General features: G+C 54.7%; 1 protein-coding gene across 9 annotated transcripts in view; it reads right to left on the minus strand.

Moving 5' to 3' along the window:
• The window catches only part of Arhgef10l (Rho guanine nucleotide exchange factor 10 like), a 142,358-nt gene that overhangs the window by 39,049 nt on the left and 82,272 nt on the right, over positions 1-21,037 (minus strand). For all 9 annotated transcript variants that reach the window (XM_074081199.1, XM_074081203.1, XM_074081204.1 and 6 more), the window contains 9 exons: positions 20,795-20,974; positions 19,594-19,710; positions 17,861-17,953; positions 16,506-16,679; positions 13,338-13,483; positions 11,136-11,317; positions 9,017-9,132; positions 8,420-8,547; positions 7,323-7,423 (listed from right to left, as the gene is read on the minus strand). In XM_074081199.1, coding sequence (XP_073937300.1) covers positions 7,323-7,423; positions 8,420-8,547; positions 9,017-9,132; positions 11,136-11,317; positions 13,338-13,483; positions 16,506-16,679; positions 17,861-17,953; positions 19,594-19,710; positions 20,795-20,974 — 1,237 coding nt within the window. The remainder of the gene's footprint in view (positions 1-7,322; positions 7,424-8,419; positions 8,548-9,016; positions 9,133-11,135; positions 11,318-13,337; positions 13,484-16,505; positions 16,680-17,860; positions 17,954-19,593; positions 19,711-20,794; positions 20,975-21,037) is intronic.

Consider the following 21,037-nt stretch of genomic DNA (forward strand, 5'->3'; position numbering starts at 1 on the left):
ACAAAACAAGGATAATAAAAACACCTTTGTCCTGAAGTTACCATGAGCACTGAGGGAAATAATAGAGGTGAGAGGGTTTCAACAAACACTGAGAAGCTAGCAGGTCCTACCCAGTGACCTTGGACTCGCATTCAAGAGAGGAAGGCGGATCACAAACCAACAGGCAGACAGTGGCTCTGACTTGTGAAGACATATTGTGCTGCTTCCTGAGTCCTCCAAAAGGCCCAGGGACCTGTCATAAGCACAGACGCCTGAGCCAACCCTGGGATTCATGTCTGGGGACTCTGTGCTAAACCTCGTTCTCCACAGCAGCTCCATCACACGAGTCACCTCTTCCGAGAAGTCCTCCCTGGCTATAGTGAGCCCCCTCCCTCGGGAATGGCTCTGAAGAACCTGTCTTGTCTCCCCCAGAGCTTTCATGACCACCTGAAATGACCTCACCTATATACATTTGAGTCTGTCTCCAATGTCACTAGAATGTAAGCTGTAGCCTGCAGGGAACAGGGCTGTGCAATTCGCCATAGTTCCCTGTCACCCAGCACCTAGCCTGGCATGTGGTAAGTGCTCAATAAACATGGGTTGAAAGAATGAATGAGAGGAAGAAGGAGTAAGTAAACCACCATCTGTCCCCAGGAATTCTGCCCACCAAGGAGCCCATCCTTCTTTATTTATTTGGGTTTTTTTGGCAGTACCGAGGTTTGAATTCCAGCCTCATGCTTGCTAGGCAGGAGCTCTACCACTTGAGCCACTCCACCAGTCTTTTTTTTTTTTGCTTTATTGTTTTTCACACGGGATCTTGTGTTTTTGCCTGAGCTGGCCTCAAACAGCAATCCTCTCAATCTCTGCCTCCCCTCCCAGTTAGCTGGGATTACAGGCATGCAATCATATAAGCATACCTGGCTGAACCCTACCTCCTTTACATGTATGTGCAGACTGCCATCCTGGCGTGACTGGGACCCACTTCTCATGTGCCCCCACACCAGGTATTGCATGATGCTGGGGGCTTTGGATCCACTCTCTGGCTTACGGAAAAACAGCCTGGGAAGAATGCTGTCACTTCACAGGAGGTGAGACCAACATGCAGTGATTAAGAAGCATGACTAGGTCACAGCTGTGGCAGTGACCACATTAGAGGCCAGCTCTGCAAGACTCCCAAGACTAGGTTCTTCACACCAAACCCACAGAAACTGGTGCCCCTGGGCCTGGCGCTAGACCACAGTGAGGCAGCTCTGCCCCAGACAGCCCAAGCCATTGGCTGGGTACCTACAGCCCTGGGGTTGGAATGGGGTCATAAACTGAACTGTTAGGACAGCAGCCCTCACACTGCTCTGCCGTGATGAAGGGGAAGTGGGGACCAGGTGCACGCTGGCCATGCCTTTGGACAGACGGCCCCTTGACCAGTCTCGCTCCCAGTGGCCCAGCCTTCTATGAATACTCATTCCTGGCCTCACTGCTCCCTGTTCAAAAGCATCAATAGAGCGCTGATACACTTGTAATAAGACCCAGTCCCCCCTAGTCTGCAAGGACGCGACTCCGTCCCACCCCAGCCTCACCCTCTGATCACCAAGCTCTGCCACACGGCTCATCAACTTAAGCAGGACAAGCCCAGTGTCCCTCCGCCCAGAAGGCAACCCCTCTGCTCTCTCCAGCAGCTCCTCTCCTCCCCAGGGTGGCTTAAGGGGACACCTCCTCAGAGAGGCCCTCCCTCACCCCAACACTGTCCCACCCCCTCTGGAGGCATCCCAGCCCTCATTGCTACCGATGTCTCTGATCTGCAACGGTTCAATTTATGATCCCTTAACTTTGGGGGGCCATGAAAGACGCCGGCATTCAGCCGACTGTCTTGGTATTTTGAACTTTGATTTTCTGTGGGCTGGCGAAGTGCAGTTCGAGCCTCTCGTGACGCTGGCAGTTCAATGCCCCAACAGCCCCACCATCGTGAGGGAGGACAGCCGGACAGCAGTGTGCCCACACTCCCAGGGTCCTGTCTGCTGGGTTTTGCATTTTCAGCCCCTGATGTATCTACAAAACGCCCATCCATGTGTGTAGACAAGATACACAACACTCTGTCATAAGTAGGCTCATTTGATGAGTTTGCCCAACCCCGGGTTACTGGAAGTGCTCTGAGCACGAAGAAGTGAGACTCAGCGGCCGTGCTAGTTCAGAGGTCAGGTGCGTTTTCCACTTACGACATTTTCAACTTGCGATGGGGTCATCAGGAAGGGGTCTCAGGATGTAATTCCATTGTAAGTCGAGGAACATCTATCCTCCCCATTCTTTTACTGGTGTGTGCATATGCTTGGAAGCAGGAGCTCCTCTGCCATGCCAGTGTCCCATGAGAGCCAAATCCTCCCACTCTGTTCTCTTCCATTCAATGCCCCACGTGCTCACACAGTGCTGGACACACCACAGGCCACACACCAGTGAACTTGTGCAGCAGGAGCAAAGCCCCTTTCCCCAGGGTCTCATTTTACAGGTGCATCTGAGGTAACCAGTGCATCAACGACAATTTGGCCTGTTTTTATTAAAGAGACACACCGAGTCAGACAGAGAAGGGCTCTGTCTGGACATATGTGAGGATCAGCTTGACGGCAGCCCCTGTGCCTGGCATGTAACGAGCACCTGAGAAATGCCACTGCTCCAGAGGAGGTGTCTGAGCATCATCCATGTTGGCCAGAGAGGCTGGTGTGAGCACAGGTGCACATATGCTTTGGGAGGTTAGAGGTTCACGAACATCGGCTTTAACATGCGGAGGTGGGTACACACGTGGGCTTCCACCCCCTGGCTGGGTCAGTGAGCGCTGGACTCATCCCCTAGCCTGGCCCTAAACAGTCACATAAGACCTGGCCCCTGCCACAGAAAAGGGAGGAGGAAGAACTGGCATGGGACGAGGAGACCCTCAGGGAAAGCGTAACTTCACCACCGCAGTATCACATGACCACTACACTTCACAGTTTACACGCTGCCTCCTTCCGTTGTCCTGTCCCCCTGGGAGGTGGGTATGTCCATCCCCATTCCACATTGGGCAATGGCCCAGGCCCCAGAGAGCTAAGCCAGAGGGCACTTTGCAGAACACCTCACCATGGCAGGATCCGGGCAGCCCTGCTGCCTCTTGGTCAAGCCCCCTTGGCTGCAAATAAACATGGGCACAATGTAACAGCCCATCTGTGCCCTCAGGGAACTCACAACCAAGCAGACCCCGGCCTGGCTCACAGTACACTGTCCTCACTGGGCGGTCCCCCTTATGGGGTGGTGGGTGCACACAGGGTCCCACCCCATCTCCATGTGACTCCAGTTCATGTCTTCCCCCTGCCCCCAACACCCACAGCCCATCAAGCCCTGGCAACTTATTGGATGTATTTTTTAATGATCTGACTTTCTCCTTCCAGATGGTGCCTCCCCAGCCTGCCACTAGGGATGCTGAAGGAAAATGGAGCTGTTGCTCCCATCTGCCCCTGCCATTGTCCCATCACAAAACCAGAGCAGCAGAGGTCAAATTAGGAGGCTGCTGATGATGAGGGCTGAGATCCAACTTGAGACAAGTGACATTAAGAACTCCTACCAATGGCACAGCCAGATTTCAACCTAAGTGGGGCTTACTTAGCACCTGTCTGTCAGCACCTGCTGAGCACAGAGCCCACCAAGAGGCAGAGGGGGCAGCTCCAGGGTGGCAAGCACCCCCAGCCTCAGAACATCCCCTCCGATTTGCTGCAAGGGCCCCAGGCACATCCTAACTTGCTGTGTGATACTGAGCCTGGTGCTTAACCTTTCTGAGCCTGTTGCCTCTTCTAGAAGACAGGGGAAATAATTCCAACCAATCAGAGTCGTTACAAGCATGAGACCCTGGGGAAACAGTGGCCATTATGGTGCCTGTCCTTGCTGTTAACACTATGCCCACTGATGCGTGCAGCTGCCCTCCTCCGGCCCTGCCCTGCTTCCCCAGTCTGTCTCCCAAACTACTGTGCTCAGTGCCTGTGTCAGGCCTTCCCAGTCATGGCTCCCCAGGGCACAGCCTGGACCGCTCTTTTCAAACCTCCCAAATCTGAGGCTGTCTTCAAGTCCGTTATACATCCCCAGCACCATAGAGATGCTGCTGGTCACAGCCTTGGACGCCAGGCTGAGCAGGACCTCAGCAAGCATCTTTTCCACCCCCGATCCCCACCCCGGGGAACACAGTACTTGCCAGGCAAAGGCTGTGGTCTCTCAGGTGGAGTAAAGAAGGCTCCGTGGCCTGTGCCCTTGACCCCACCCACCCAGAGAACAGAGCCACCACATCCAGTTGTGGGGCTTAACACAGTCCAGTGCCACCTCCAGGACAGTTTTAAGGGTTAAAGGAGGTGAGGTTTAGGGCCAGCTCAGCATGGTGCCTGGGCTGAGTTCAGGAGCCAGCAGCTGGCATCTTCAACGGGAACAAGCCACTGTGAAGACAGAGGTGCAGGGAGGCTATCGGGCCCCACATTTGGGCTCTCTGCCCTGACCCCAAGGGTGTCCCTGTGAGTGTGGCCTGTGGCCTGCAGGACCCAGGACCTCTTGGGAAGGGAACAAGGAGGGCCACGGGTAGGAGAGGCTCAGGGATCTGTGGAATAAGGGCTGGAGGTACAGAGTTTCACAAACTGGGGGTCAGCATGAGAGCCCCAGCCTCACCTTCCTTCTTGGGGCCTCCCTCTGCATCCCTGGAGCTTTCTCAAACAGAGGTTAACAGGCTGAGAAGGTGAGTCAGCTTAACACTGCCTGTCTGTGACCCTGGGCTGCTCACGCCCCTCTGTGGGCTGCAGACATGCCTCATCCGGGAGCTCTTCACGCATGTGCCACCTCAGGCTCTCCCAGCCCTTCGTGCCCGTCTCCCTGCAGCTGCACAAGGGTCCCCATTTTCTGATGCGAAGTCTCAGGCATCTACAAGTTCAGGAGTCTACCAAGAAGTAGCATTTCTGGCCTACGCATGAGCTGCCTGGCTCCAGGTCACTGGGTTCTAAGAACCACCCCTTGCCACCTCTGGAACCTTCTTGTGCACCAGAGGCCTTAAATACAACAGGGAGAAAAAGGGCCTTTTGAGATCTAGTCCAATCCCAGATGGGAAAACTGGCACTCAGGAGGGTCCTTTTCCCAGGACCACCTGGGCGTGCTGGGATTTGAATAGGGTCTCCAGGACTCTGCTCTTTAGAGGGCAGACAGATTCCCGCCCCCAGACCCCAGGCTCCCCCGCCCAGCACTGTCCTTTCTCAGTCTTCAGTGGATTATGATCCTGGCACATTGTAGTCAGGGAGATACAGAAAAAATAAAACCCAGTAAAAGAACAGCACGTGGCAAATAAGAGTTTTATACACATTTCTACCAGGTTTATATCATCCCCTCTCCCCCACCCAGGCACTGCAGATTAAAAAAAGAAAAGTGGCAAAATAAAAGGAACAAATTACTCAAGCCCCAGGGGGACCCAGGCACTCAAATAAGATTTCAAATGACTCTTCTCCCATTACAAGTTTTGCTGCAGTGAAGCTGCACGGAGATAAGCCGGCCTGCATCTCCACAGGCTGCCAGAGCGGCTCTGCGCGCACCCAGCGCCTGGCCCTCCAGGGCAGGCCTGCTCAACAGAGCGTCTGCAGTCCAATAGGACGTTTATGGCCCTCCAAAGCAGGTGTACACACAGGGCTTGGGTGCCTACCCGCCACAGTGGGGAAGCAGCATGTGGTCCCAGGCCCTGCAGGAAGCCACCTTTACCTGTCTGAGGGCCAGAATTCCTGAGACCTCTACCAGGGATGGGGGGGCTCTGTTTAAGGCCTTTCCTCCACCCTGCAGAGGCCCCCTGGCACCCAGAAAGCAAATCAGTCCTAGATCTAAGGGGACTGGCTGAATAGCTACTCCCCATCTCCTCCCCTACCACACACCTGCCCCTCTAGCGCCTCTTCACACAGCAACTAGAATGACCCACTTGAATGAAAACCGGATTGTAACACCTGTGCTCTCCGAGCCACAGTGAATGCCTTCCTGGTAAGCTCAGAACAAATGCTTCATGCGTCATCCGGCTTTCTGGAAAATCTGTGACCTCTAGCCTACCACCTACTTCTTCCCTCTCACCTCTGACTGCTTTGGTCTTCCTATCGTGTGTACCTCAGGGTCTTGGCACTTTTGGCTCCTATACCCAGATCTCTTTGCCCAGACTTTGCATGGCTTCAGAAGTCACACCCTCAGAGGCCTCCCTAACCGCAGCCCTGCGCTCAGTGACTGCTCCATCTCACAGCCTAGGCCCCCTTGATCTGTACTCTATTTAATTCAAGTGCCTTGAAAGCAGAGATCTTTCAGGTTTTTATCACAGCTCTTTCCCCATGCCTGAAATTACTGTGGAGCACAATAAATACGGCTTTTTAGTTATCGAAACCCATTGACAAAGGTCCTGCCTTCTTTCCAGAAATGTGCTTACAGCTATCAGAGACATACACTTTTCCATAAAAAGACCACATCAAAAGCAAAGCAAAAAGGAAAACAAAAACTGTCTCCACTGTCAGCTGGAATTAGTGGATGGGGATGCTGCTCTGTCACCTAACAGCTCTGAGCATCAGGACAGGGGCCTCCCAGGGGTTCAAAAGCAGATGAAGTCATTACAGCATAATCACTGTAGATGGGCAGAGAGGACCAGACAACTGAGGGAGCAGAAAGGACAGGGATGGAGTCCAGACTCTGGAGGACGACTGCCAGGGTCCTGCTGTGTGACCTCAAGCAAGTCACAGAACCTCTCTAGGCCTCAGAGTCCTTTATGGTTAAAAAAGGGTGGGGGTGGGGTGGGGTGGATGTATAACAGAACTTTCCCAGAGGTCTTATGAGCATAAAATTAAAAAGCTATGTGTAAAATATTTAGAAAAGTAAACATTTATTTATTTGTATTAGTATTAATGAGTGCACAGCAGAAAATAACTAAGAGATCTTTGGTTGAGAATCTGATCCATAACTGAATGACAATAAAATCCATCCTGGCCACGCGCACACTTCAGACCTTCCTGGGATATTCAGGGCGGTCACAATCACTATCTTTAGAACAATTTCACCCCCACTAGGAAGCCATGAACAGCCTCCCTCCTTTTCTCGCACCCCCCCCCAGGTCCCTGGCACCTACTAACTCATTTTCTGTCAAGTCCCATCACTGCTCAGGTGGGGAAACTGAGGCTTGTCCCAGGGCACAGGGCAGAGCATGGGATGTGACACTCTGGCTCAGTTGTTTCTCCACTAGGCCACCTCCCTCCCTGCCCACTGACCCTGGACACCTCCACGTACTCACACCCCCAAGTCTGGCCTCGGGCCCCATCCCATGCACTGTCCTGGGCTGTACTCACGGAGTCCAATCTTGGCCAAATGCAACCGATTGACCCAGGAAATCTTGCTCAGGGGGTTGGGGGTGATGAAGACCACCATGAAGCTGATGGGACGGCCGGATCTGCAGGGAGAAGGGAGATCTGTGAGCACAGTACTCTCAGCTTCCTGCCTGGCACAGCCCCCTAGCCAGCCTTGCTTGGGCCTCTTCAGAGGACCAGGAGTTCTGGAGGGGAACGGGATCCCAGTGCCTTGGAGGGGGGTAAGATGGTAACCCTAACTCTCTCAGGTGCTGAGAAAAATGGAGTGCAGAGAGAGGACAGGAGTGGGGCTAGGCCAATCCACAGGGAAGTGACACATTTGGGTTACAGCTCAAGGCCGCAGACTCAAGTCCCATAGCCCTGCCCCAACATCAAGCCCCCACTCTCCTCTCCTCTCCCAGGAGGTCAAAACCTGGACAGTAAGCCCCTCGCTGAACAGTCTGGGGTTCAAAGTTTGGCCCCATCAGAACCTGGCTCCACCTCTTCTATACGTGCTGGCCCATCACCTCTCGGGGCCTCCATTCCTGCCTTAAAGTGGGGCTAGTGAGACCCACACTACAGAGCCCCAGGAGGGCCAGACAGGATTAGCAGGTGAGCCTGCTGCTACTTGCCAGACAAGCAGTGGACTCTGGCATCAATTCTCCACACAGGGATATGGCAGGTCCCTGCTGGGCATAGGTTCCTGTGGTGGGCACTTGGGATGGTGCCCTGGAGGAGGAGGTTTGGTTCTATGGAGAGGATCCTGGGGACCACAGTCTGATGTGAGTGAAAGGAAAACAACACAAATGGAACCACTAGGTGGCAGAATGTCCACAGATCCCAACATGGAGGTGGGGGGGGATGGGAGATGGGGTGGACAGAGAGAACCATGCTGGTCAAGGGAGTCAACAGGCCCTCACTCGTCCATTCATGCTACGTGCCAGTGCTGTCCCGGGCATGGCCCACCATGGGTGTGTACCCTCTCCCATGGGCAAGCAGGACAGCTTCAGTTGTGCCTTCTCCCTCTCCCTCTCCAGTCCCACTATGGGCAGCCTGCTGAGGCAGCAGGCCCTCCCCTCCTGTCCCAGACACCCACTCACTTGTCAGGTTTCCCAGGAAGCAGGAGCCGGAGGCGGCACTTATTGGCCGAGTGGATCTCCTCCTCCTTCACCCGCATCAGCCTCTGCAGGGCCAGGCACCAGTCTTGAGCCACAGTCATGTTCAGGTTCTAGAGTTGGGGAGGTTGAGATCACTACACAGCTCCTTGGCTCCCTGAAAGCCACAGCAGGTCCCACAGCAATGGTGACACCCATGGAACACGGGAAGGAGTCTGGAGCTTCCACGGGACTGCTCATTTAGCTATGAGGAGGAGCCCACTGCCCGAGCTCAGAGCTTCTAGCCCTGGCTCAGAGACCACCAGATGCCCTCCTCCGAGGAGGCTACCCTCCTGGCTGGCTTTTCTGCAGCCTTGGGCAGAGGCCAAGGAGGGACTGCAAGGCTGACTAACTGCTAAACAGAGAACCAGAGGCCTGCAGCCTAGCTCTGCTCAACCCAAACCAGAGGCCAGGCGCAGACTTCTAAGAGGGTCACAAGCTCTCCCTGCACTGCTGCTTGTGGGTGCTTAGAGCCAGGGCACAGCTGAGAGCGGGCTCCTGGCCCAGCGCTCACACGGGGCAGCTTGGCGCCATTGTGCCTACCTGGTAGGTGCCATGCAGCGTGCTGATGAGCAGCGTGATCTGCTCCACCACCACCAGGTCCTTCTGCAGGTCCTGCAGCTCCTGGAAGAGGCGCGGTGGGCCCAGGTACACCTTGTCTGGCAGAGAAGAGACTTAACTCAGCCTCAGGCTAGGGAAGGTGTTCACAAGCAGCCAAGCGTTTGCTTGCAGTGAAAAATAAGAGCTGTGACCTGAGGGAAGTGGCACTGGAGATAAGGAAGGAAATATGACCAGGGTTTGGAAGACAGATGTGCTCACAGGTAAGTCTAACACCTGAGAGCAGACCCAGTCAGGCTGGCTGGGGACCATGAGATAGAGAACTGTGCCTGGGAAAGATAAGGATCCCACACGGGGTCAAAACAGAAGATAGCATGTGCAAAGGTCCTGTGGCTTAAGGAAGCCCACAAACAGCAAGTTGTTCAAAGACGTACTGAGGTCTCTGCTCTTAGGGAACTGTGACCTTGGGGAATGAGGGAGGCTGGGGGAGAAACAGTCAGTTAACAAGCAGATGGTGGGAAGGACCGGGAAGAAAGATATTAGGATGATGGGGGTGAGTGGGCCCAGGTCTCTGGTGAGGAGTCAAGGGAGTGTGGGCAGCAACAGTCATGGAAAGCCATTCTGGGGAGGTGGACTACTTTCACGAGGCCACTGCTCCTAAACTATGGAGTGCCAGGGGAAAAAAGCCTTATTCTGGGTTTTCATTTAAGTGATTGTCTAAAATGCACACGTGTCCCCTGCACCTTGTGACTTTGAAGTCACATTAGAAAAGTGGCATCAGGACTCTGCTAAGAGTGACAACCTGAACAATGACCAGGTAACAAGCAAGGGAGTGGGACTGGGATGCTGGCCACACATGGACACCAACAGAGGGTGAAGAAGGGGACACAGTGACCTCAGTGGATACGGTGGGAAGTGTGGCTGCCATGAGGTGCCCTGTGAGACAGGTACAAGCACCCCGAGACCCCAGGGTGAGAAATCTGGTTTGGGCAATATGTCATACATCATGTTAAATTAATACCGTCAATGGGAATTTATTGTTTCTTGCTTTATTTTCATTCAATCTGTGACTTTGTTTGGGTTTTATATTCGTTTGAGGGCTGTGAGCATACACAGTTGATTACACTGAGCTATTTGTACATATTTGAGTAACAATATAATAAAAAGTCATTCAAGGCCAACAGGAGTTCAACAGAATATTTTTCCCCTTTCAAGGAGGTCTGGCAGTACACAGCTGCAGCTCGAGGAAGGTGGTGACAGAGAGTCCACGTCAAGGAACTGGGGCCGAGAGCAATTGCCCCAGGGTGGGCAGGGAGTGGAGAGCTCCGAGGGGCAAATGGGCCGGGGTGTGTTCCTGGCTCCTCCTGCCTCACAGATCTGGAAGTGGGCACCACCGGGCCCATTCTAAGGGCAAGAGCAGGGGGTGCAATCCCTCCCTCAGGGTTTCCAGAGTTGCCACAGCCCAGGAGGCCGCTGTGTGGTGGGGAGAGGAAGTGAAACCCAAGCGTCTTTTGCCCCCTGGAAGACGCTCTAGGCACAGCATTCCATTCTGCTAGCCCTGTGGTTTAGCCTCCCTGTGCCCCAGACTCTAAGCAAGGTTAGTCACAACCAGTCACCAGTCACAGGAAAATCTCAGCCTCAGGCCCGAGAGCCCAAGGCAGGAGACCAGCCCAGCCTGAAGTCATCGGAAAGGCTGCTCTGAGGAAGATGAGTGAGGGCACACAGGTCAGAAACAGACGAACAGAAGAGCACTCTGGCGAAAGGGGCTGGCTGGGGAAGGACCTACAGCAGGACGGGGCATGGCCCACCCAGGACCCCAGAGGCCAGTGAGGCCACAGGAGGGGTGGAAGGGAGGTGGGGGGCAGGTACAGTGAAGTCACTAGGGTGGTGGCTGACACACACAGGTCTGATCTGCATTTGGAAGAAGCAGGTGGAGGAGGGACAGGGAGGGGAGGAAGGTGGAGAGAGGCAAAGCAGCCAGGAAGTTACTACAGTGTCCTCAGGTGTGGGCTGAGGCCCAGTGAGGCGCAACACCAGGGAGCCACTAGGCCCAGCCCCCATCAGCCTGCGGCCCCTGGCCAGGGCTGTGACTGGCAGTACTCACTCTGAGCCTGGCCTGCAGGCGAGGCCCTCTTGGCACCGGCATGCTGGATGAGCACATTGTCCTTGTCATAGGCACCACCATCCTGGCCTACCTCCACCACCTGCACCTGAGGCAGTGCTGTGTTCCATTTCACCACATACTTGGGCCCCAGGGGCACCAGGCTACTGATCTCCAGCTGGCCCCTGCCAGGACAGAGAAGATAAGCATTGACAAGCCTGCTACGCCTCCACCCAGAGGCTGCAGAGAACCTCTCCCCAGCACCCCAGCTCAGCCAGGCTCCACGCAGCCCAAGCATAAAACCTCAGGCCAAAACCAAGCCAGGGCAGAGCAGGGAGCCCTCACTGGGGCGTTGTACCAGGGTGCCCATGCCCCAGCCCCAGAGACCAGATGACATGCCCCGAGCCACCTACCTGTGGTTGGAAGGCCTGAGGGAAAGACAAGAAAGGAGCAGGTGGTTACTGTGACTGAGTAATTTCTAACGCGGTTGAGACACGCTGGGGACTGGCCACTTAGTTGCACTCTGGGATGGGGACAGCTATGGGGGCATCATGGCCGCAGAGGCCAGGTGTGGACAGAAGGGAGCAGACGGAGGGCCTGCCCCCTGGGCTGGACTTTTTGTCATCTCTGACTCTCACAACAGCCCTGCTGGGAAACTGCAATAGCAGATGAGGACACTGATGCTCAGGGGGTTAAGTGACTCAGCCCAAATTTCCCAAACTGCTTCCCCAAAAATGGGCCTGAACCTGAGCGACATGGGGGCAGGGAGTGTGTCCATCACACTGTTAGCATTTCATGGTGCCCCAGACTGGGAACTTAAGAATTGCAAATTACAGTACTTAAAGCCAGACATGGTGGTACATGCGTAGTATAGTCCCAGAATAGGGATGCTGAGGCAGAAGGATCAGGAGTTTGAGGCCAGAGTGGGCTACGTACATAGCACATTTGAGGCTAGTCTTTGCTACATAGTGAGACTCTGTCTCAAAGAAAAAAAAAAAAGGAATCACAGAACTTTGGTGAGAAAGTGAGTAAATGAATGAATGCATTAGCCACAGGCACTGCTCACACATCTATGGCAGAGGCTTCCTTGCCTGAGTCCCCTATCCAGCCCACAGCTCCTGGAGGCAGAGGCTGGGGCTGGTTCATAGCTGTCAACTGGCACAGAGTAAGGGCTCAGTGAATAACTGGTGGATGAACAGATGGACAGATGGGGCGTGTATGTGTCCAGTCATCCTGCCTGCTCCCCAGCCAGGACCCATCACCACAGATGGATGCAGACCTGCTTCGTGGCTGACTCTGCAGCTCCGTGCACAACCCCCGCACCTCCTCACCCCAGCCCTGCACCCGCCAGCTGGGAGGTGGGCAAACTGGGCTGAAGCTAATGCTCTAGCAAAACTAAGAATGTTACTTTCCCCTCTGAACTTTGGTTACAGCTGCCATTGTGCTGCTTCCAGACTGTTCTAAAGTGCTGTCATACTGAGAACAGCGATTCCCCCGAGAGCCTGCGGGAAGGTCACAGCTGACGTTCTAAGGGTGCATCAGAGAGAGGGACACTGAGTGAACTGACCAGGCGGGGATGGCCAGAGCGTGAGCCCTTGTGGCCCGGGGTGTCGTGGACCCAGCCTGGGTGACTGGGTCTCCCCAGTATTCAAGGGAAGCCAACGGCCTCTGCCTTTGTATGAATCCCGTGTAAGCTGAGTGTAAGGTCCCAGCTTTCTCGGGATGAGCTGGAAGCCTGGCTCTGGGCATTTCTACACCCTCCCCAGAGCCAGGGAACCTCACTCCCTTGGGCAGAAAACACTCTGGGTTGTGGGGGCTCCAGGCAGCCTGCAGTCAGGGCAGAGGATCCTGGAGTGAGTTAACACAGCAGGGATTCTGAGTGGACACAAGAAGAGCCTCTCGAATTCCCACGTGGTCAAAACCCAGATAGCCTCAACTACCGGGGGCAGAGTTGGGAACACACAGCCCGTGCCGTGGACAGCTTTTGCCCAAGGCTGCCGCTCCATGGCCTCTCTGTCTTTCTCAGTGTTGGGGACCAGGGACAGAGCAGGCATGAAGGAGGGGAGAGAAAGGCAGACTATCTGAGACCTAAACTGAGCTCACAAGGGACCCCACTGCATATGGGCCAAACAACAGACCAGGACAAGGGACAGGGTCCCCAGGGAGGGTGACTTCCAAGGCCACCCTGCCCGGCCAGGCCCTTACTTGAAGTTGATATTGGCGCAGACCAGCATGTCGTTGAGCAGGAAGACCCTGCGCTCCTTGGACTTGAGCAGCTGCCCACGATCTCCATACACCGTCTCCGTCAGAGTCTCACATAAGAGCAGCTGCCGCTGTCCAGAGGTCAACAGCTGGGGGAGGGGGCAGGGAAGGTCAATGTCAGCATCATGGCCCAGGTGACTACAGACATCCCTAGGCCACCATATGGAGAGGGAGACTAAACTGAGAGAAGAAGCAGGAGACACCCCTCTGTCTCTGGATGACAAGACACACTGGACAGGAAGACCAGGGGGTACACATTGGGTTCTCTCCTCCAGGAGAGGCTTGACCTCCCACCTTTACCAGAGCCAGATTCAGCAGACAGTGTCCCCTTCTCAGGTGAGACAGCCACTGCCACCCCTCCCTACAGTGACCCTGTGACTGCCTTCACCAGACACAGGCTCTGGAGTCAACGACACTTGCTTTGAGCCCCAACCCACCCCCAGTCTCACAACCCTCAGTCTCCTCAGCTGCCAAGTGAGGAGTCATAACCTCTATTATCACACAAGTGACAACGGGGGATGGGTCCAGCTAAATAATTCACAAAGCCTGGTGCAACTGGGAAATGCAAGCCCTGGCTCAAGAGCTGTGAGGAATTTTAAGACCACAGACACATTAAGCTGAGCCTGGGGCTCTTCTGAGTATGGCTGGGCGGGCACAGGAGGCACTGCGTGTAGCGCACAGTAGACACACTCCGTAGAAGGCAGCTGCCCAGTGTTGCTGCTTGTGATGGCTTCTCCGTGGAAAGACAAGGCCTCTGCTCCTGTGAGGCTTTCCCTACCTCCCAGATGAGGAAACAGATTGCAGGCTGAATGACAGCCCTGGGTGGAGCTGGCTGCTCGCACTGCCCTCTGCGCTGTGTGGCTGGTACAAGACACAACAGGAGCCAAGCGAGGCCCCACTGCTACTGACTCACAGGGGGTATCGGGGTTCCACAGGGTCACCCAACACATCTATGGCCAGGCTCCCCTTATTGCTTGCACAAACAAGCCAGATGTGAACACATGAAAACCCAATTCAGACTCTGAGGACAGCAGGTCCCCCTGAGGCTAACAGGTATGCCAGGACCCACAATGGGAAGAGGGAAGTCCCCTGGGCTTCAGGCTATCATCCCCTAGTCCCTTACACAGATTTTTTTTTTTTAAAGACAAGAAAAAGAAAACCCGGATATTGCCCAAACATCCTTCTGGAGGCTCCTGAGTCGGCTATTTTGAAATAGCTGCCTGGTTCAGTTTCGGGATACACCCAGTTTCGTTTCTGCTTTTCTCTGGGTGGCGGTGAGAGGATGGTCACTGGCTGGGACGGAGCGCCCCAGGGGTGGGGACATGGTGTGTGGCCATCAACGCACTCCCCACAATAGCAACCCACACCTGTCCTGCTCACCCTTCACTTGCTAGAGGGAGAAACTGAGGCTCAAAAGTGTCCAGTGCCTTGTCTGACATCAAATGGGTCTCCTTCATGTGACTTCCAGTAAGTGCCCGGTCTCCAGGGAGTAGAGAGGAAGAGAACTGGCAGCTCTTCCCTGGGCAACACCAAGGGTATATTTCTGCCCCAGACTTTCTCTCCCCACAGCAGAGCGACGTGTGTGAGCCAAGGAGGAGAAAGCCTCTACTTACGGCACAGGCAGCTGGAGGCAGAGGAAGGAGAAACCTCCCAGCACAAACACCAGCACAGGTGGCCACAGCAGACTGAAGCCTTTCCCTCCAGAGATGGTCCAAACCTCCCAGTTCTGGGAGGCAGGGCTGAGGCCATGACCCCTGTCCCTCAGGCCACCCTCAGCGATCCTGGATGGGAACATCCCCCAAAGCAGGGCTCTATTCTCCCTGTCTTCTTCCCCAGCTATCTGCTCCTGGAGCAGGTGAGGTAAACCCAGATGCCTTCAGGCCAGCAGGTAGCGCTAGTGGGAAAAAAAAGTGAGTGGGGACTAGGGGACATGGGTGGCCACTCTCAGGTGAGTAGTGCCATGTGCCAACTCTTGCGACCCTTCCAGAAGGCCCACTAGTCATTAAATGTTGTCACCTACTTCCATATTCTTAACAATATTGCATGGGCCTCAAAGCGTGAATGGGGCCTGAGCTAGAGAATCCTGAGGCAGACACCTACAGCTCAGAAGGGCAAGGACCTCCCACTGACCTGCCTCAGCCTTTTCAGGGTAGCAGTGAAAGTCAAAGATGGCAATGCCAGCTGGAGAGCTCTGTACTGGTGAGCACAGTGCACATGGGAGGGCTGCGTTCCTCCCGGCCATCCTCCCAGCACTGGGTATCCCCTGCCACTGAAGTCCCCTCCCAGGAGTAGCCAGTTGCCAGCTTCAGTTCTGCCTTTGGGACCCTATAGAGCCAGGGATCTCCTGGGTTTTCCCCAAAAGATATGAGCACCTCTTATGGCCCCACACAACGTCCCCTCCCCAAAGACAGCCCTCTAACAGGCTGGGGCAGGCTGGGGCAGGCTGTCTCACCCAGAACCATCCATCCCGCCTGCCTCCTCCAGTGAGCAGGCGGGATGGATGCAGAGGCTGCAGACCTGGGTGCAGGATGTGAGTCTCCTGCCAAGGAATCAGAGGGACTGCAGTTTACAACAGGTGACTGGGGGAGGTGGCCTTGTGTTTAAAAACAGGTTCTCTGCACATTCATCTGCAATTTTCAAGATTCTTTTACTAAAATGTGCCTGCGGGCAGCCCCAGAGCACAGCGTGGATTTGGCACCTCTCTCCTCTGATTAAGGGCTCTCAGGAAGCTGCTAGGCCAGCCCCACTCAGTCCCTCACCACGGCCCTGGGCAGCAGGTGCTATTGAGCTCTCCCTGTTTCAGAGGAAGCAAGTGAGGTCCAGCAAAGTTGGAGCAGTCCCCCAAGCTTTAAACCCAGATTCCAGAGTCCTCTTGGCCAATGCAATATTAGGCTTCCGTTCCTGGAGTCATTTTTGGCAATGACACCAGTGGACACAACCTACTTTTACCCTAATAACATGAATAGCAATTAATGTAGGTCCCAGGAGAGAATCTGAGTTCAGGTCCCTGGGGTGAGAGAAGCAGGGACATCCCTCCCTCAGAGAGCACTGCCACCTACTGGGTGACCCGGGGCAGAGGCAGGAGCTGCAGGTGGGAAGGCCCACACTCACCTTGCTGAGGCTGCTGCGGTCACTGACGCTCTTGGTCAGCTGCTGGATCTCAGCCACCTGGTCGGCCAGCCGCTTCTGCTCGTTCAGCTTCTCAGCCAGCGTCTCCAACTCTGTGAGGGCCAGCTGCAGTGACAGCCGGTCGGGGTGGCCCCTGGGGGTGTTCTTCAGCATGTCCTGCCAGCCAGAGAGAGCCAAGACTGGGACCCCTCACATGCAAACACCCCCTGACCTGGGGTCAAAACCCCGCCCTTCACACGGCCTACACAGACCAGGTCTGAAGGGCACAGCTTATAGCTGGGACAGAAGGTACTGGACATGGAATAAGGCCTTGAGAAACGGCTAACGAATGAAGGCAATAAAAATATTGAGGTGTGCGTCATTCTGGATATGTGCCCAAAAGATCTAAAATCAGCCAGGTCTCCAATACCTATTTGTCCACCCACATTCACAGCAGTAGCCAAAACGAGGAGGGTCACTGAGGGATAAAATGGTAAGCACAATGTGGTTTCTACATACAACAAAACATGAAGGGAAGGGAATTCTGACACGGGCTGCAACACAGACGAAGTTTAAGAAGCATTATACGAAGTGAAATAAGCCAGGCACAAGGACAAAGATGCTTCCTCTTAGAGGGGCTCCTAGAGCAGCTGAATCCATAGACACAGGAAGTAGAATGGTAGCGGCCAGGGGCTGGGGGAGAAGGGAGTTGGGAATTATTGCTTCATGGGCACAGAGGTTTGCTTAGGGAAAAAGACAGTTCTGGAGATGGTGGTGGTGACGGTTGTACAACGTGAATGTAGGTAATGCCACAGAACTGCATGCTTGAGAATGGTTAGGATGGGGGTAAATACAGAAGTGTGTGAGTCAGGACTGACTCACTGATAAACAGTGAGCTCAGGTCAGAGCCCACTGCTCAGCCCGGACACACTGCAGATAGAGGTGAAGATGCTGCCAGGCTCCTCAGCCTGGCAGTCACCTCTCAGCTCCTGAAGGAGACCACCCCTCACTGAGGACTCTGGGCAACACTGTCAGGGCCCTGTATAGGACTGATGCTCTCTTAGGCATCCTGGGTCCAGACTGAAGCCAACGCCTGAGCAGGAGAAGCTCTCCACATACTGACTAAGGAGGAACCTGAAGGTCCTGGGACCCTCATGGCTGTCATTCCCTTCCTGCCCTGGGCAGAGGTGCAAAATACAAAATGGAATGTGAACGGCTCCACTGAAGGAGGAAGATGAGACCAAAGCCCCACAGTGGTGAGGGAGTCATGAATGAGCCCCAGCCCCAGCCTCCCCAGGAGGCCCCCACCATCTATGGCCACTCCCTGAGGGTCAGTGGAGGTCGGACCCCAGAAGTACCTGAAGCAGGAGGATAAACTGTGGGAACCTCTGAATGGGTTTCACCATTAGCCCATAGAGGGTGACTCGGTCTGTGCTGCACACCTGCCGCCGCTGTTGGGGACAAGGTCACATCATTCACTGACCTTCTGCAGAGGACCCAGGCCCCAGAACCCTGCTCCTCTGGTGGTCTGAAAGAATAGCTGCATGAGGTCCTGGACCTGCAGCCAGGGGTTCCAGCCTCCATGCTCCGCACACCCCACATCCTCAGGAGGCTGGAGTGGCCACTGTAGGTCGCTGAACCAAAGGCAAAACTGGGAGCATCAGCCATTTACTCTCAAGGTCAGACTTCTAGAAGGAACCAAGACAACCATTCCTTCTACTTAAACTAAAAGCAGATGGGCCCGGGCCACAGTGAGGGCAGACACCTGTTCTGTCTCTCACATCTGCTCCTACTACTTCATCAGCACCTGTCACCTGAGTCCTGGCCACACCCCCTGCAGCCCCATAGCTTCTCCACTGGCCTGCACTTCCACCTGCCCTAGCTCAAAACTCTTCAGTGGTTCCCCAGTGCCTGAATACTCTTCCAGCCCTGGGGTCTGCAGATCCAGAATGGTCACACTAAACTTGGTCATCTCTTGACCTTCTTCCCTTGGATACCCCATCAGGTACCCCATATATCTAGAATCAACTCAGACCTGCCCACTCCCATCCTCCTGCCTCTAACTTTGCCCCCATCCTTGCACTTGGAACACCCTCTTCCACCACTCCCTGCCAGAACCTCAGTCCTCCTCACTGGGGCAGTGCGGTCCTCTGCTGAGGCCACCACACTTCATCCACCCATGTCCTCTGCCAGACACCAGCTCCCTGTGGTCAGGGCTCTTTCTGCCTCACCTGCTGCTTTCCTAGGGACTCTGGGGAGCCTGGCCACAGCTACTCACAGACCCTGAAGCTTTTTAAAATCTTTTTTTTTTTTTTCAGAACTGGAAGGTTGAACTTGGGGCCTTGCACTTGCTAGGCAGGAGCTTTACTGCTTGAGCTACAACTCCAGCCCTTTTTGTTCAGCTTATTTTTGAGATAGGGTTTTGGTGTTTTTCTTTGTTTTGTTTAGTCTTGTTTTGGGGGGCCAGGCCAGCCTGGACCCTGACCCTATCTGTGCTTCCCAAAGTAGCCAGGCTGACAGGCATGCACCACCACACCCAGCTATCAATTGAGAAAGGATCTCATGAACCCTCTCCCACCCGACTCAGGCTGGCATCAAATTATCCTCCCTATCTCAGCCTCCTGAGTACCTAGGATTACAGATGTGAGCCACTAGTGCCCAGTTTCCAAAATCTTTAACCTCAGTCCTCCCAGGTGACTGCCACCCAAGACTTGGAGGACCTCATCCTTTACAAATGAGGAACCCTGAGCCCCAGCCTCAGCCCCAGTCTGCCAGAAGCCCCAAGCTACAGGGCTCACCATGGCAGACCCACCTGCACACCAGCAGATGGTCCAGGTCTGCCCTCCAGCCTGGCAATGCTCCAGGACCCCGCCCCCCCACCCCCACTGCCTACAGACCTTTCCACTTTTTCTCACCCTCCTCCTGGGGCAGGAAGGAATGATTTCTCCCCATGGGATTACGGTACCCCCAAAGAAACCAGGCAAGTGTCTAGACCACAGCCATGTCATCACAGCTGATGCTAAAATGGACCTCCCTCCCTAGCAGCCTCCTCAGCCCCGCCCCAGTCAGGGACCTAGACTGCCAGGGTTACCTTGAGGAACTCGAGGAACGCTGGCTTGGTGAGACAGGCCTTCTTAATGATGGACATGGCATTGGTGAAGTTGTTCACATAGTCACTGTACACGTCCAGCACCATGGACTTGGAGAACTGCAAGGAGTCAGGCATGGGCAGAGGCCACATCAACTCAGGGAAGAAGAGGACAGCACTTACCCCACACTCACTCAGGCCAAGCTTCTCTGACAGCATAGCTTATATGACCTCAACAAACCCTTGAGGGGAGCAGAACTGTCACCCCGTTCAATCAGGATCCAAAGAGGTAAGGACTCCCCCAATTTTACAGGGACAAGATGGCCACTATTCACAGCAGCCCAATCCCACAGGCAGAGGGAGGAGAAAGGGGCAGCAGACAGGGACTTTACTCATACTACATTCATTTTCTTACCATGTCCACCCTTGAGGATGGAGCCCCTGACCTCACCTGGGCCATGCGTCCAGAAGTGAGGTGCAGACAGTGGGATGGCCTGTAGCCACCCCATCCTCTTATCCCAGCCCCTTGGACACACTGACCAGAACATCACATCTGTTTAGTGGACCTATTGAGCATTGTGGTTTTCAGAACAATCTTTTTCTTTTAGCAGAACTCAGTGCCCTAAAGCAAGTCAGAGTGGAGCTCCCCTGGCTTGGTCCTCCCTGCCCCCTTGAATCTCTGTGGCCCATGGGTTCTGGTTTAAAAAGCACCCTCCCTCATTCCATAGGTAGGTCCAGAAGGAGGCCTTAGACATGCCTGGGTTTGAAAATCCAAGCCAGGATCAGAACCAAGGCTTCTGGACCATGACCCAGGATTCCTTCTCCAATCCCTCTGGGGCCTCCTCCTGATGCTATGAGCATGGTCTGGGCCACCTTGCCCAGCAGTGGCCAGTTACACTTAAGTGCTTGGAAAGGGAGCCTGCAGCTGCCCACAATGACTGGAGGCCAGTGGTCTCCTGGGGGTACTTCCATCTAGGCAGAGACAAGCCATGCCCTAGCCCCAACAGCCCCACAGCCTGGGAGACCTCTCCAAGGACATCCTAGGCACTTCAAGGTGTCACACTCACCCCAGATAAGGCCAGGAAGACTCAGGGGCCCTGCCATACTCTGACCCCATTGACTTGGACAAGCTGGCCAGGCAGAGACTGGACCAGATGACCCCGGGGGTGAGGCCAGCAGCAATTTTACCTAGGTAAAAACCTACCGAGGCTACAAAAAGGTCCCCGATCTTCTCGGTGGAGTCCCACTCAGCCACACGAGAGGACAGGGCAATCTGGAACATGGAGTGACAGTGCAGGATCTCCCTCACGCGGAAGAACACCACCTGGCACTTGCGGACACTCAGCGCCTTGGGCTCCATCTCCATCAGAGGGTTGCGGTAATCCTGCCAAGGGCAGAGATGAGGCCAGGTACCATTCCACATTCCACACATACCCCTGCCTCGAAG

The sequence above is a fragment of the Castor canadensis genome, chromosome 7 (genome assembly GCF_047511655.1).
Source record: "Castor canadensis chromosome 7, mCasCan1.hap1v2, whole genome shotgun sequence".
NCBI lineage: Eukaryota > Metazoa > Chordata > Mammalia > Rodentia > Castoridae > Castor > Castor canadensis.